At 41.6% G+C, this 15,703-nt stretch overlaps 1 protein-coding gene across 5 annotated transcripts in view; it reads left to right on the top strand.

The window, feature by feature from the left end:
- nrp2a (neuropilin 2a) overlaps positions 1-12,176 on the top strand; it is a 41,701-nt gene extending 29,525 nt beyond the window's left edge. For 2 of the 5 annotated variants that reach the window (XM_077720555.1, XM_077720585.1), the window contains 7 exons: positions 2,717-2,800; positions 2,929-3,033; positions 3,774-4,045; positions 4,129-4,228; positions 5,670-5,702; positions 9,607-9,672; positions 10,302-12,176. In XM_077720555.1, the coding sequence (XP_077576681.1) occupies positions 2,717-2,800; positions 2,929-3,033; positions 3,774-4,045; positions 4,129-4,228; positions 5,670-5,702; positions 9,607-9,672; positions 10,302-10,609 (968 nt within the window). In that variant the 3' untranslated portion in view covers positions 10,610-12,176. Of the gene's footprint in view, positions 1-2,716; positions 2,801-2,928; positions 3,034-3,773; positions 4,046-4,128; positions 4,229-5,669; positions 5,703-7,538; positions 8,173-9,606; positions 9,673-10,301 lie in introns of those variants that run through there. The other 3 variants (XM_077720564.1, XM_077720567.1, XM_077720575.1) reach the window with 3 other exon arrangements.
- Positions 12,177-15,703: the final 3,527 nt, after the last annotated feature.

The raw sequence follows: 15,703 nt of genomic DNA, 5'->3' as shown, positions 1-15,703 counted from the left end.
CCGGCCCACTTTTCCAAGGGGGGAAAAATATGACATTAAAATGATAGATATACATGTATATTACATTTCCTGATTTTTTCCACCCATATTAAATCCATAATTATCTATTTTTTCTGTTTTTAGTTCAAAAAATATTTTGTTAAAACTAAAAATATATTTAAATAAAAGCTCAAATAAACATTGTTTTAGATCTATAGAAAACTGAATATTTAGGGATTTTAATCCATAATTGTCATTTTTAAATCATTTTTTTCTGTTTTTAGTTCAAAAATTATTTTGTTAAATCCAAAAATATATTTTTTAAAAAAGCTCAAACATTTTAGATCTATTAAAAACAGAATATTCAGAGCTTTTAATCCACTTCTTTTAATCCATTGCCATTTTTTAATAATTTTTAGTTTTTAGTTCAAAAGTATATTTTTTGCCAACCTTGGCTCAATAGTCCATTTATTAACGATCAAAAATTACTTTTTTTATATATATATATATATATTTTTTTTTTTTTTCCGTTGCCCAATCAATCTAATTAAAATGGGAAAAATCAGTTTTTCATTCAAAAAGGGGAAAAATTGTTTTTAATCTAAAAATGGAAAAAAAAATCTTTCATTTTCATTTAAAAATGCTAACAAATCCTTGTTTCTCATTTAAAAATGATTTAAAAAACATTTTTTTCAATGAAAAAGGGGAAAAATCTATTTTTTTTTTAAAATTTAAAAATGGTAAAAAACAGTTTTTCGATTAAAAAAATTATACAAATGCAACATGACACACACATTTTACTCACGTAAAAGTCTAAAATTAATAAATGAATGAATCTAAAAATAAAGGGTCAATATAAGGAAGTGATGGTTGTTTTCTTACCACAAAACAGGAAATAACCAAGAAGTAGTCAGTCTTCTACCTCTACTTACAAATGGCTGTAGGTTTCTCCTTTTTTTTCTCTTTATGCAAATGAGTGTGTGTGTGTGTGGCTTGATCTTCCCAACAGCAGCTTTAACGCGGGTTGTCTTTTTTTTCTTTTTTCCCCCTTTTTTTTTTTAATTCCCTCCATTTCCCGCGCCACCGCCGCCACCGTCACCCCTTAAAGGTCGACGCATTTACACCGTGACCTTTTGAAAAGGCGGGAAGGAGGGAGACAGACACACGGAATTTTAATCCACCGACCAGTCACCACACTTTTCACCGTCCATCACCGCTAGCTAGCCACTTAGCATCTCGGTTTGGGTGGCTAACTTTACATCATGGGGCGTGGCCAATTTTTTAAATTTATTATTTGAATTAAAAATAAATATTACGTTATTTTTTCCATTTTTAAATGAAGAAAATGTTTTTTTTTATTTTAAAAGGAAAAACTAAGAATATTTTCCCTTTTATTTAGTGATTGAGCAATAAAAAAAAATCACTATAAATTCAATAAAATATTTTATCTGAAAAAATAAATTCTTAAGGATTTATTTTGTTAACCCAAATAGAATTTTTATCAATAAATATTTCCACTTTTTAATCTTCTAATGTAGGTGAAAACAATAGTTGTTAAAATGTGTTTACATCTGTTTTTTTATAAAATGTAATTGGATAAAAAAAAATCTAATAAAACTAAAAAATTTAGACTTTTTTTTTAAGTCAAAATGTTATGTTTCCCTCATTTTTAGAAACATGTTGAAACTGAAAATTTGGGGGTGGAGCTCAATTTTGTTTAAATCTAGGAATAAATATATAAATAAATAAATAATACAGAAATAAATAAAACAGATACATTTCCCCCTTTTATAGGCAAATAGATGTTTTAATTAGAATATAAACTCTTCCTTTTGAATTACAGACAAAATAATTTTCATTGGCCCTCCCAATCAAGCCAAAATGTCGATGTAGACCCCGCCAGAATAAAAGAAAAAAAACTCCTACTTGCAGAGAAATGATTTTTGACACTTTACATTGACAATGAAAGGCACTCGACTCCCTTTTTATACAAAAAAAATGTCTATTTGTGTACCTCGCAAATGCTTTGCCGGGACCAGTTGCTAGGCAACCCACACACCAAAAAAAAGAACCCCCCCCCCACTTTGTCGTCGTCGGCGACGACTGAACGAGTCGCAATTGGCCTTTTTTTGGCACTCGTTTCTACAAATCAACAGGAAGTGACCCATATTTGCTCAAACACAAAATTTAATAGGAAGTGAGTCAGTAATGGCCAATAATTAACAGGAAGTGACACAATTTAAGATACAAATTTATGACAAAGTCACTGAAAATCAACAGGAAGTCATCTATATATGCTCAAACACAGGAAGTGACTCGGAAATGGCCCAAAATTAGCAGGAAGTGACACATCTGGAAATTAACCAAAATTAGCAGTAAGTGACTCTGAAATGGCCAAAAAAGTAGCAGGAAGTCAGTTGGAAATGGCCCAAAATTAGCAGGAAGTGACTCAGAAGTGGCCCAAAAATTAGCAGGAAGTGACACCTGGAAATTGACCCAAATTTGTAGGAAGTGACCCAGAAATGGCCTAAATTTAGCAGGAAGTGACTTGAAAATGCTTCAAAAATGAGCAGGAAGTGCCTCGGAAATGGCCCAAAATTAGCAGGAAGTGACTGTGAAATGGCCCAAAATTTAGGGGGATGTGACGCATAAATGGTCCAAAATGAGTCAATGGCATTGAATGACTTTAAAGTGATTACTTTTTTGAATTTGTTTTTGTCTCGTCTTTTCTTTGCAGAAATTAGCACCCCGGCAGACACGAGCACGCCCACGCCACCCTCTCAGAGCACCGCAGCCGCCGCCGCCGCGGCGTCCACCACAGGTAAAATGAAATTGATGTTAATTTGGCACTCAAATATGACATCAAAAAATGCATGAATATGACACACGCTAGCTGGCACGCCACGACAGCGCTAATGTTTTTTTTTTTCTTTCCCGTGAACTGAAAAGTGGTGGGCCCCTCCCCCACGGACGGCGCTTGCGACTTTGAGCACGGCCTGTGCGGCTGGACGCACGACTCCGGCGCCCCCCTCCTCTGGTCCCTGCACAATCACGGTGAGCACAAGTCCGTCAGATCCAGTTCTGCTCAATCCACAGGAAGTGACACACAAGTGCCCCAGAGTCAACAGGAAGTGAAGTGGATTGCCACCAAATTGACCCAGTGACCCAAGATCAACAGGAAGTGACCCCTGATGAAATGGAAGTGATCCATAATCAACAGGAAGTTGCCCAAAATCAACAGGAAGTGACCCAACATCCACAGGAAATGGAGTCAATAGGCAGTGACCCAAAATCAATAAGTGACCCCAGATAAATAGGAAGTGACCCAAAATCAACAGGAAGTGACCAAAGATCAAAAGGAAGTGACCCAAGATCAACAGGAAGTGACCCAAAATCTACAATAAGTGACCCAAAATCTACAATAAGTGACCCAAACTCCACAGGAAGTGACCCAAAATCCCCAGGAAGTGACCAAAAATCCACAGGAAGTGACACAAAATCTACAGGAAGTGACCCAAAATCCGTAGCAAGTTACCCAAAATCTACAGGAAGTGACCCCAGATCAAGTGTCTCCAGAGAAACAGGAAATTGCCAAAAATCTACAGGAAGTCACCTAAAATCCCCAGGAAGTGACCCAAAATCTACAGGAAGTGACCCAAAATCAACAGGAAGTGACCTAAAATCAACATGAAGTGACCCAAAATCAACAGGAAGTTCGCCAGGCTCACTCACATCAAAATCAACAAAACCTCAATGAAATTGTGACCAAAACAAATTGCGCCATCTTTTGCCAGAAACAAACAGCCACCTTTACGTGGAAGCCGACGGCAAGACGGAGCGCCAAGCGGCCCGCCTCCTCAGCCCGCCGCTATTGGCCGACAGCGGCCCCGTCTGCCTCCTCTTCTCCTATCAGATGTGGGGGGAGGAGGAGGCCCAGGGACACCTGAAGATCCTTCTCCGGGACCCCCGCGGGCAGGAGACACTCCTGTGGACCCTGAGGGGCGACCAGGGTCCGGTCTGGAAGGAGGGTCGCGCCATCCTCCCCCGTTCTCCCAGAGACTACCAGGTGGGCGGGGCTCACGAGACGGCCTTTTCATTTCCGAGTGTCCGCCCTTTCCTTATTGTCCCGCCCCCTCTTTTCCCCCCCAGGTGGTGATGGAAGGCTCGTTCGCGCACGGAACCACGCGAGGACACGTCTGGATCGACGACGTCCACGTCAGCTCCAGCACCCCGCTACAAGAGTGCACGCGTAAGTAGCGTCCGTCCGTCTTTGGTGTCCACTTGAGTGAAAGTCAAAGACAACAAAGGAGGGAGCGGAAAGGACAGGAAGTGGAGTCCAATTGATTCAAATTTGACAGGAAGTGACCCAGAAAAGGTCAGAAATTCAAAGAAATTGATTCAAAATTAACAGGAAGTCAGCTGAGAAAATTACCCAAATGGAAGAGAGGTGTGCCAGGATTGGCCTAAATTCAAATTGGCCTAAATATGAACAGGAAGTGACCCGGAAATGACCCAAAAAAACAATGAACAGGAAGTGACCCGTAAATGACCCAAAATCAACAACAACCAATGAACAGGAAGTGACCTGGAAATGACCCAAATATAACAAACAGGAAGTGACGTCAAAATGACCCAAAAGTGAACAGGAAGTGACCCGGAAATGACCCAAAAAAATGAACAGGAAGTGACCCAAAACGAACTCAACATTGATACGGATTTAGCCGCATCATGACTAGTCCGCCAGAAACCAAATGTACAAAACTGAGCATGTGACGCCCCTCTCTTAAAGTGACAGACACCCCCAACATTCCCCAACAAAAACCACCCACCTCCCGCTTCCGTGAAATAAGCCAAAAAAACCAGAGTAGTCTGGAAAGAAAACGGTAAAAAGTAGGCCATAACGGCCCCTAGGGGGCCACGGGGGTTGTTTTTTTTCTCCTTCTTTTTCTTCTTTCTTTTTCTGGCTGGCGATGCTAATCTATGTTTGATTCTATTTCTATTGTGCTCTTTCCAAGTCTGTAAAAAGGCGCACTCCCGTATTTGTAAACAGAGCTTTTCCCCAGCTGTCAAAGGGAATTACTCCACGCCGGCCCTCCTTAATCCGCTCTCCTTTTGCCGCAATTCCGAAAGCCACCAACAAGGAGAGGGTGGCGCTAGACTGGCAGGGCTGTTTTTTTAGCTAGCTACGCGGTCTGACCCAGAAAAAACAGTAATCCCTCAATTATCACAATTTTTTTTTCTTTATTATTATTTTTTAATTTTTTTAAAGTTCATATATGCTTTTTAAGGCCATATCTGCTCTACATTAACCGCGATATTCGAGGGATTACTGCACCGTATTGGCCCAATTATAAAGACCTTAAAAGCGTCAGACAGTCGTCTTTAAATCGGGATCTAGCCGTTGTACCATTTCGCAACACCAGATGGCGCCAAGATAAATTTGAAGCCAATGCAAAACAATGACACCTCATTGAATTGAATGACGTACAAGTATAATTTTGTTTACAGTAATCCCTCGAATATCGCGGTTAATTTAGACCACCATAATCCAAAAATCCCCAAAAATCGCCTATAAAAATATATTTATCTATTAATATGTGATATTTATTTAACATTTGGTCCTCTCTTTCTCTCTCCTGCCGACCTCTCCCGCCCGCCGTCCAAACGTCACGACCGTCCCTCCTCGACAGGACCCACGGACGCCTTTTCTTCGGAAAGCGGCGGTGAGTGTCCCACTTCCTGTTTTGGTCTTGCTCTTCCTGCTCGTTAGCACGCGTTATTTTATTTTTTTTTTGCCTGAAATTGCCAGATTTTTGTTCCTCCAATCGGCATGCCCGATCGGAACCCCCAAATACTAAACGCCCCGCCCACTAACCCAGTGTTTTTCCTGACTGCTGCGCCGCGGGAAATTCAATGAGATTAGATTAGCTATGTAGCATCAGATATTCTCAATTTTAATATAGTTTACTCTAATGTATGATATTTGATAGAAAAATAAGCCCCTCCCCCCAAAAAAATGCTAAATAACTCTTTCACTGGTTATAGTCCGAAAAATACGCCACCTCACATTTTGATTGACACATCAAAATTCATTGAATTTTCCCACTTTTTTTCAATTTTTTTTTAGATGCATATATGTATTTAATAACACTTAAACTTGCGCCATTTATGTCTTTTTTTCACGGCTTGTTATTTAATTTTTAAATTATTTATATTTTTTATTTTTATAGGTTCCATTTTAAAACCAAAAAACGTGAATGGTTCAAATAGCTAAGTCCTACTTTTGTCCATCCTCCCCTATTTTACTCTTACTCGACCGTCAAATGCTAGTAAAAGACCTACAAGTGTACCTTTTGGCGGCCATCTTGGATCAGGCCACCGCAGTAGATTCAAAGAGAGAGGACGCCATTTTGGGGCACCACCACGGTCATCACTCCCGCCAAACCACGCTAAAATCACCTCGTCTGTGCGGAACCTTCTCCAAGCCCCGCCCACTGGTTAGGTTAGCGCCTAGCTAATAGCGCTTAGCGCCGGCGAGTAGCCGAGAAGTTGCGGCCGAAGATGCATCGATGCACATGGATGCATTTTGTTTTTCTTTTTTTGTCTTTCCACTCCGCATGCTGGCGCACGCACGGGTGGGTGCACGCCTCCGATTGCTGATTGGCTGATTGGCATCGACGCAGTTAGCTAGCTTATCCACGACGGAATACGTGGGACCCGGAAACGGAAAGTTGGACTGCGAGATTAAAGTCGGAATAGGAGCAGGTCGACTTAGCTTAGCTTGTTTTAGCGGCTAATGTCGCTAAGACGTGATTTAGCTTAAATTATCCTAATGGTTAATGTTGGTAAAATGTGACTTAGCTGAGCGGCTAATGTCGCTAAGACGTGCCTTAGCTTGGCTTATTTTAGCGGCTAATGTCAGTAAAGCGTGACTTAGCTTAGCTTATCTTGCTAATATTTTAGTGGCTAATATCGCTAGGATGTGACTTAGCTTATCTTAATGGCTAATGTTGCTAAGACCTGACTTAGTTTAGCTTATTGGCTAATGTTGCTAAAACTTGACTTAGCTTTGTTTAGCTTATTGGCTAATGACGCTAAGACGTGGTTTAGCTTAGCTTAATAGCCAATGTCGCTAAGACGTGACTTACCTTAGCTTATTTTAGCGGCTAATATTGCTAGGATGTGACTTAGCTTATCTTAACAGATAATGTTGCTAACACGTGACTTAGCTTAGTTTATCTTAATGGCTAATGTTGCTAAAACTTGACTTAGCTTAGCTTATCTTAATGGTTAATGTCGCTAAAATGTGACTTAGCTTAGCTTAACCGCTAATGTCACTAACACATGACTTAGCTTAGTTTAGCTTAATGGCTAATATCGCTAAGACGTGACTTAGCTTAGCTGGGAGCTACGACAAATCCAAATATATTATTTTTTCGCCGACTTTACCACGCCAGTCCAATTTCCTCGCCGTTTTGGCGTATCCGGCCCCCCCGATACTCGGTCGCCTGTTTCTCTCCGTTTCCCCCAGGGCCAATTGTTGTGTATGATCTCTCCAGCAGAGGGCGGCATCCCCGCCCCTCCCTCGCCACTCCCCATCCACTGGTATTACATAATGGCGGCGGGGGCCAGCCTGCTCCTGCTGGCGGCGGCGGCCACGGCGCGAGCGCTGTGTTGCTATCGACGACAGCCGGCCCCCAAGAAGAGCCAAGCCTCGGTGGCCTATCACGGCTCCTCCCAGTGCTTCCAGTACTCCAACTGGGCCTCTAGCATGGCCGCCCCGGGGGTGGAGCCTGTCCTCACCGTCAGGTTGGACAGCCGGGACCGTCACCGGACCCTCTGCTGAAGCTCCTCCCCCTCAAAAGACCCAAAAACTGGATTTCGCCATTGGCCAATGGGTCTCCACCCCCCTACCGTGGCCCCGCCCATCTCTGGGATGCTAGCTAACGCTAGCCGGAACGAGGACGTCTCCAAACCGAAACCCGCATGCGCACAATTTGGGAAAAACACAAAATGGCGCCCTCTCCACTCTCTGGCCGTTTTTTTTTGTGTGTGGCTCCTCCCACTTTGTAAATAAGTTGATGACCCTTAAAGGGACAGACGCACGGAAGGACGGGACATCTACATTAACACTTCTTTTCCTGATGTATAAAAATGGACAAAGCGGGTCAATAAAGGACAAGTTGACGCAAAGTGGCGACCAATCAAATGCAAGCTCCACGGATAAACGGCTTGATTTAGTCAATTTAGCTTACAAATAGCCTAGCATGCATATTTTTTGGAATGTGGGCGGCTACCAGGGCACCCAGAGAAAACCCACGAGAATATGCAAATATGCGACGACCCACCTGGGAATCAAACTCGCGACCCCAAAACTGCGAGTCTAACCACCAGTCCAACAATTTGTATGCTTTTTTTGTTTTTTTATTGGTACGTATTTTGTTTTTAGGAATTTAGGCCACACCCCCAATAAAACGGCAAATTTTGAAATACACTGGAATATAAACTTCAAAAATATCAGCGAAAAGAATCTGAATGGAATCCCCTGATCCAAGATGGCCGCCGGTCCATTACTTTATTTACACAGCTTTTAGATATCTGGCCTCATGTGATGGCATGCTGTCCTTGTGACTTAGCTTAGCTTAACGGCTAATATCGCGAAGACGTGAGCTATCTTATCTTAACGGCTAATGTCCCTAAGTCTTGACTTAGCTTATCTTATCTTGTCCTAAAAGTGCCTTGCATTTTTCAACAGAGGAAAAAATCTCTTCAACTCAATTGGTTCCTTTTTTCATTGGCTGCCATTGATGGGAATGGAGTCCAATTTCCACTTAAAGGGGCCTCGCTCGCCGCCATTCGGCGCCCCCCAGCGTTTTTGGCAAGCGCCGCGCTCTTAAATCAACTCGATGGCGTGCCGCTCCAATACTCGTAATTAGTTAATGGACAGATAACATTTTTTGGGGGTGCCGTGGAGGGGGAGGGGCATTCATCCTTTTTTCCTCGCCCGCCAAACGCCGTTGCCCCGGAAACATTTGTCATGCCGCCACGCGCCATGGCGGCAATGGCGGCGGAGGCGGCGGGCCAAGCACTCACTCCCTCTCGCACGCTCGCCAAGTTTACGAAATGCACTTTGGCGAGGAAAAGAAAAATTGGTACTTGCTTAAATGGTGGCTCTTAGAGCAAGGGGTGGGGTTTAGGGATTAAAGGGGGCGTGGCTAGGGAAGAGGACAGTATTAAACAAGGTGGTCAACTCAATTTGATGTGGGCCGGATCATTTTAGATAGAATATTTTGATTTTTTTTAAATACATTGATTAAAAGCTTTGAATATTCCATTTTAATAGATTAAATATAATATAATAGATTTTTTAATTTTTTTTTAATATATTTTTTGATTTTACAAAATGATTTTTGAACTTAAAACAGAAAAAGAAGATTAAAAATGACAATTATTAATTAAAAACTGGATTAAAAGCCCTGAACATTGAATTTTTTATAGGTCTAAAACAATGTTTATTTCAGCTTTTTTTAAATATATTTTTATATTTTACAAAATGATTTTTGAACTAAAAACACCCAAAAAATTAATTTAAAATGTGTGTGTGGGTTTCCTTTGTTTTTTGTCTAGCAGTTAGGACGTCCAATCCGTTCGGGGACGTGCGATTGGTCGGCGGCGGCGGCGCGTTAGGAGAAGGTAATCACTCTAAAATACTAAACTTTCAAAACAAACCACTGCACCAAAAACAACGAATCAAGGCATAAAATTAAATGGAATGAATCCGTGCCGGCCTCCCTAAGCGTCCAATCCATTTTACCCCCTCAACATGAATGTGAAGTGCCAATCAAATAGATTTGGAAATCCCTCAATCAAACTAAAATACTTAATATAAGACTTTGAAAACAAACTACTGCACCAAAAACAACAAATCAGGGCATCAACTTAAATTCAAAACTCATTAAATTTGACAAGAGAATCCACACGGCCATTCCTAGGCGCCCAATCACTTTTTTTCCCCTGTCCATGAATGTCAGCCGCCAATCAAACTGAAAAACAAGACTTTCAAAACAAACTGCTGCACCAAAAACAACGAATCAGGGCTTCAGATTGAATTTAAAACTCATTGAATTCAACAAACGAATCCATGTCGCCCTCCCTAGGCGTCCAATCCTTTTTCCCCATGCACGAAATGTAGTTGGGATAAACATCAACATAAAAACAAGACTTTCAAAACAAACCACTGCACCAAAAACAACGAATCAAGCCAGCAAATGGAGTCCAAAACTCCCGAAATTGACCAAATGACTGAATACCGCCCCCTCCAGGTTTTCAGTCGCCAGAACGTGACGCCACGGCCACGCCAACAGGCGGCGCCACCCCGTCTTCGGCCAAAGAACGCTGGTGGCTGTACACGTTGGACCCCATCCTGGTCACCATTGTGGTGATGAGTTCCCTGGGCGTCCTGTTGGGGGCAGTGTGCGCCGGTTTGCTCCTCTACTGCACCTGCTCGTACGGCGCCGGCGCCCTCTCCTCACGATCCTCCGCCACTTTGGAAAATTACAACTTTGAACTCTACGACGGACTCAAACGCAAAGTTAAGCTCAACCAACAGCGTTGTTGCACCGAGGCGTGACCCGAGGAAGCCCCGCCCAATACCAAGACCACGCCCACCATGTTTTTTAGGCCCTTGGACCAGGCCCGGGACGAATCCCCATTGTGGGCGTGTCCACTTTTTGACCCAAAAAGACAGAAAAGAGGGTTTTTAAAGGGGCCTTTTGTCAAGAACGATGCGTTCAGGGACATTGCGTTTTTTACGCCATCAAATTCCTTTTGGCCACGCCAACCCAAAAAAATATGAGCGAAAGTCGTAATATTACGTCAATTGGGGCGTTGTTTTATGAAAAGGAAGTCATACGTTGTAATATTATGGGATTTAAATCCCAATTTTACAAGATTTATTTTTGTTTGTAGCTGTTTTTCGTTCGCTAACTGCTAACGTCGTTATTTTGACTTTTTTTTTATTTTACAGGAAAGCTATAACTGGCAACCTAAGGTCTGAATTGACACAAAAAAAAACTGGTTTTAGGAGATTTAAATCAGATTAAGAGAAAAGTGACGGAAAAAAATGGTTTATCACTTAGTTTTTTTATGTTAGCCGCGTTCTCAAAGCTAATTGGACGTTTGGGTAGAACGGCGCCCCCTCTTGACTTTTCTTCCCGTGTATTTTTAGTCATTTCCTCACTGGTGCCCTTTTTCCATTTAATGTTTCTCTTCTGGACGCCAGCCAATTAGACGTGTGTCTGGAAGTAGGGGGCGTGGCCACATTAACTTAAAAAAAGTGCAGGTGTGAAGGTCGCTCCGGAGGTAATGACATTTTATTTTGAAGGACAAGAAGACTTTTTGCGTTTTTTTTTTTTTGCAAAAGGACGAGGACTTTTTTTAAGGATGGACAAGTGGGAGGAGCCAAAAAAGTGGACATTTTGTAGCCTTAAAACGGGAAATGTGAAGGAGGAGGACGAGCACCATTTTGTCTGGGGCGCCGCAAAACCTGTTTACATGGAAATCCTATTTTTGGGTTGAAGTACTCGGATTTCCCAGTTTTCTTGAAGGCATCACGAGAAGGAACTCGTCATTGGAGGGTTGGCATTGACCCCCCAAAAAAACTCTTGGAATACTTTTTTCAACTTGCCGAACGCCTTGGACAGTGAAGGGCGTCCAATCTTTTTGAAATGATTGGTCGCCGACCCTTCTATGTTTTTTCGAATGGACTTTCAATTTACACCTTTTTTTTATTGGACAAAATTTGCTGTTTTTACTGTCAACTTGTGTTCAATTAGCATTTAGTGGTCCAATTTTTGGGCAGTTTACACCCACACAAAAGCCACAAAAAGACCAGTCCGGCACAAAGTCCACATTTTTGTCACTCACTTTCTCGCTGATCGTTCTACAAAGTGCCTGGGGGAATCAGGCTCCGCCCCCGGATTTGCCTCTGGCCACTCCTCCAGATAGTTGCAGCGCCGCTAGAGTGCGTTCTAGCGCCCCCTATGACTTTGGAGGACCGAAACTCCGTTGGCCAAGTGGACCTTTTGCACTGATGGGATGGCGGTTGTCCTTTTTAAAAAGGAGTCTTTGTACAGAAACGCTCTTTCTACCGTCCTTTTGCTTGTTTATGATTATTTAATAAACCATTTGTAACAAAATAGGAAAAGCCCACAGACTCAATATCACGCTTTGAACGGCTCTGGGATTTTGTTGGGGTTGTTTCTTTGACCACTCGCCATTCGATTAGATTTAGGATTAGTTTTAGGACTCGGATTAGATTTAGGATGAGATTAGATTTAGGATCAGATTAGATTTGGGATTAGATTAGATTTAGGATTAGATTAAATTTGGGATTAGATAAATTTAGGGTTTGGATTTAGATATTGCATTCGATTTAGGATTGGATTAGATTAGAATTAGGATTAGATTAGGATTATATTAGGATTAGAATAGGATTAGATTATATTTTGGATTGGATTTAGATTAGAATTAGGATTAGATTCGATTTGGGATTGGATTTAGATTAGGATTAGATTTAGGATCATATTAGATTTACGATTAGATTTAGGATTATATTAGATTTAGAATCATATTAGATTTAGAATCATATTAGATTTACAATTAGATTAGATTTAGGATTATATTAGATTTAGAATCATTAGATTTACGATTGGATTACATTAGATTAGATTTAGAATTAAATTTAGATTTAGGTTTGGATTAGTCGGCTCTCCCACATCAAAGCTGCGAAAGGCGCGGGAAAAAAACTCGGTCTTGGTTGGCTAGCAATTAGCAGCAAGTGTGGCGCGCACGTCACGTCAAGCCATTTACGGCTTCACCCAAAAGTAAAGCTCGTTAGCAAACAAGACGGCACCGCGGCTAGCCGGCGACACGGCGGCTCTCGCGGGAGGAAACGCGGAGGCGTGACCCAGCGTTAACGAGCGCGCTCAAATTAGCGGCGCCTGGATTTTTTTCTTCTCTCTCGCTACATTGCACTTTTGCCATCTTTTTTTTTTTACTGTCAAACCGACAAACGTCATCGCTTATTAACGTTGACGACGTGGAACGCTGCGGATTTACTTGTCAAAAAATGGATTCTGACATATTTCTCCTTTTGATTCCCTTTAGACTTTTTTTTAGGGTGCACTTCCACTCCCGTCCGCTAGTTGGCAGCACTCAGTCTCAGTTACTTGCAATATGCTGAGTTGTACTAACTATGAGGGCGCACAAGCAAATAGCCAATTCATTTTCTGAACCACTTATCCTCACAAGGTTCGCGAGGGTGCTGCAGCCTATCCCGGATAACTACGAGAACCCTAAATTAGTGGCCAGCCAATCAATAAAAGACAAACATATAGTCAACCTTTGATAGGGACAATTTAGCATTTAGCAATTAGTTTGGCATTTAGCTTAGCATTTAGCAATTAGTTTGGCATTTAGCTTAGCATTTAGCAATTATCTAACATGCATGTTATTGGAACGTGGGAGGAAACCAGAGTACCCGGAGAAAACCCACGCAAAACTGGAAATCGAACCCACGACCCCTCAACAGCGAGACCAAATAGCTATCCACTTTAAACTCGTGTCAAATTTTACCGCCCTCGAACCCACGAGCCCACAACAGCGAGACTAACTCGCTATCCACTTGCACACCGCGTCAACTTTTACCGCCCAATCAAAAACAAACATACGCGATCAAAATGGACACCCGCTAGGAATATTAACGAGGGATAAAAATTGGACGCGTCTCCGTCCCGCATGCGTCCTCAAAGAAGCGGGAAAAAGGGGTGCACCTGGAGACGACATCACAGCGTCCCTCCCACTGATCCCACTGGTCCCACTGGTCTTACTGGGAAAGCGGCCCAGATCCTCCTCGTCTTGCTTCAAAAGCGTCTATGTGGGTCAGCCCGTCAATCAAAGTGACTTGCAAATTGGGCGATTGACGCCCGTCATGTGGCGGCGCGCTTTCATCCTCGTCCACCGGGGGAACCGCGCGTCTCGCAAAAATAAAACAAAATGGAGGACGTGTTCAAGTTGTTAGCTAAACTAGGCCGCGTAGCAGGGGTCCAAACCAGAGCTTCCTTTTGATTGGCCCATAGCATCCATTCGTTCATTATCCAGGGGTGCCGGAGCCAATCTTCAGTAGTTTACTGTTAGTTACTTTTTATACAATTGCTAAATATGCATTTGGCATCAAAATTCGATTTTTTAAAAATGTTTTTTTATGAATTTACATTAAAAATGAAAGTAAATATTGCATTAACTAAGTTGTTGAAACGTACCATTATTTTGAAGGAAAAAAATAATTCCAGAAATGTACATGAAAACTGTTAAAAACTAGTTTTCATTTTTTTGGGTCACCATTTTAAATTAAGCATGACGATTCATTTCGGAATTAAATAAATGTTCACACGAAACGTTCCATTATTTTGAAGGGAAAACAAAATCTTTAATATTTTCCAACAATTTACATGAAAACAATAAAAAGCGTTTTTGGGTCGCCATTTTAAATAACCATGACGATTCATTTCGAAAGTCAACGTCATGTTTGAAAAAAGTTTTCCATTTGACACACGCTCCAGGCGTTGTTTTATTTTGAAAGTCAAGATGGCGTTCTGGTTCACTTCCTGTTCAAAGCTGCATGGTCTTCCATCATCCTCGACGAGATGCTAGCTAACACTGAAACGTAAGTAAAAATTCATTTAAACTTTGTTTTTAATGTATTTTCATGTATGAACCATTGTAAAACGTACTACTATATTTCTTTTACATCATATTGAGATTTTTTTGAGTACACGTCGCTGCTAAACGTCGTAGCATAAACCTATGCTAGCTTAAAACCAAAAAAATGCAAGTCATCGTCAATTAGCTGTTTGTTTATTTTCATTCCTTTGCCTAAATTACCGATTTAAAAAGGGAAACTATTTGACTTTAACTAAGAAATGAGATCATTTTGAGCGCTTCAGTGGTTAAAAAAATGAAAATAAACTCTTTATTCACAATGAAATGATATTTTTGACATTTGGAACGCCTTTCTTTTTTTTCGTGGGATTCACTGTAAATAGGCGAATGATTCCTCCTCCCCCGTTGTCGCTCGTAACTTGTAATAAAGACAATAAAAAAGAGAGAGGGTGTGAGACATTTCTATTCTAAAAACAGCTCCAAGTGGTCTTTGTCAATCAGGCTTTAAAAGCTTCGTCAGCGTTTGAAGCGGCACGCGAGTCACTCTCCTTCTTCTTCTTCTTCTTCCTCTTCCTCCTACTCTTCCTCCTTCTTCCTCTTCTTCGCCATTTCAAAGTCGTCCGCCCGTAATTATTATCACCGCAAACCTGTCAATCTGGAGACAAAAAAAACAAGTTGGCGGCGCTAATGAGTTAACGCTGACAAAGGGGCTGTCGGGGTTTGTTGTTACACAGAGAGGAGGAAACAAACAGGCGAACTTGTCAATTCGTGTGTGTGTGTGTAAAGTGTGTGTGTAAAGTGTGTGTGTGTGTGTGTGTGTGTGTGTGTGTAAAGTGTGTGTGTGTGTGTGTGTGTGTGTGTAAAGTGTGTGTGTGTGTGTGTGTGTGTGTAAAGTGTGTGTGTGTGTGTGTGTAAAGTGTGTGTGTGTAAAGTGTGTGTGTGTGTGTGTGTGTGTGTAAAGTGTGTGTGTGTGTGTGTAAAGTGTGTGTGCGTGTGTGTGTGT

This window comes from Stigmatopora nigra, chromosome 1 (assembly GCF_051989575.1).
Source record: "Stigmatopora nigra isolate UIUO_SnigA chromosome 1, RoL_Snig_1.1, whole genome shotgun sequence".
In the NCBI taxonomy this organism is placed as follows: Eukaryota; Metazoa; Chordata; class Actinopteri; order Syngnathiformes; family Syngnathidae; genus Stigmatopora; species Stigmatopora nigra.
Note: the sequence above shows the minus strand (reverse complement) of the source record. Positions and strands in the feature narration are given on the sequence as shown.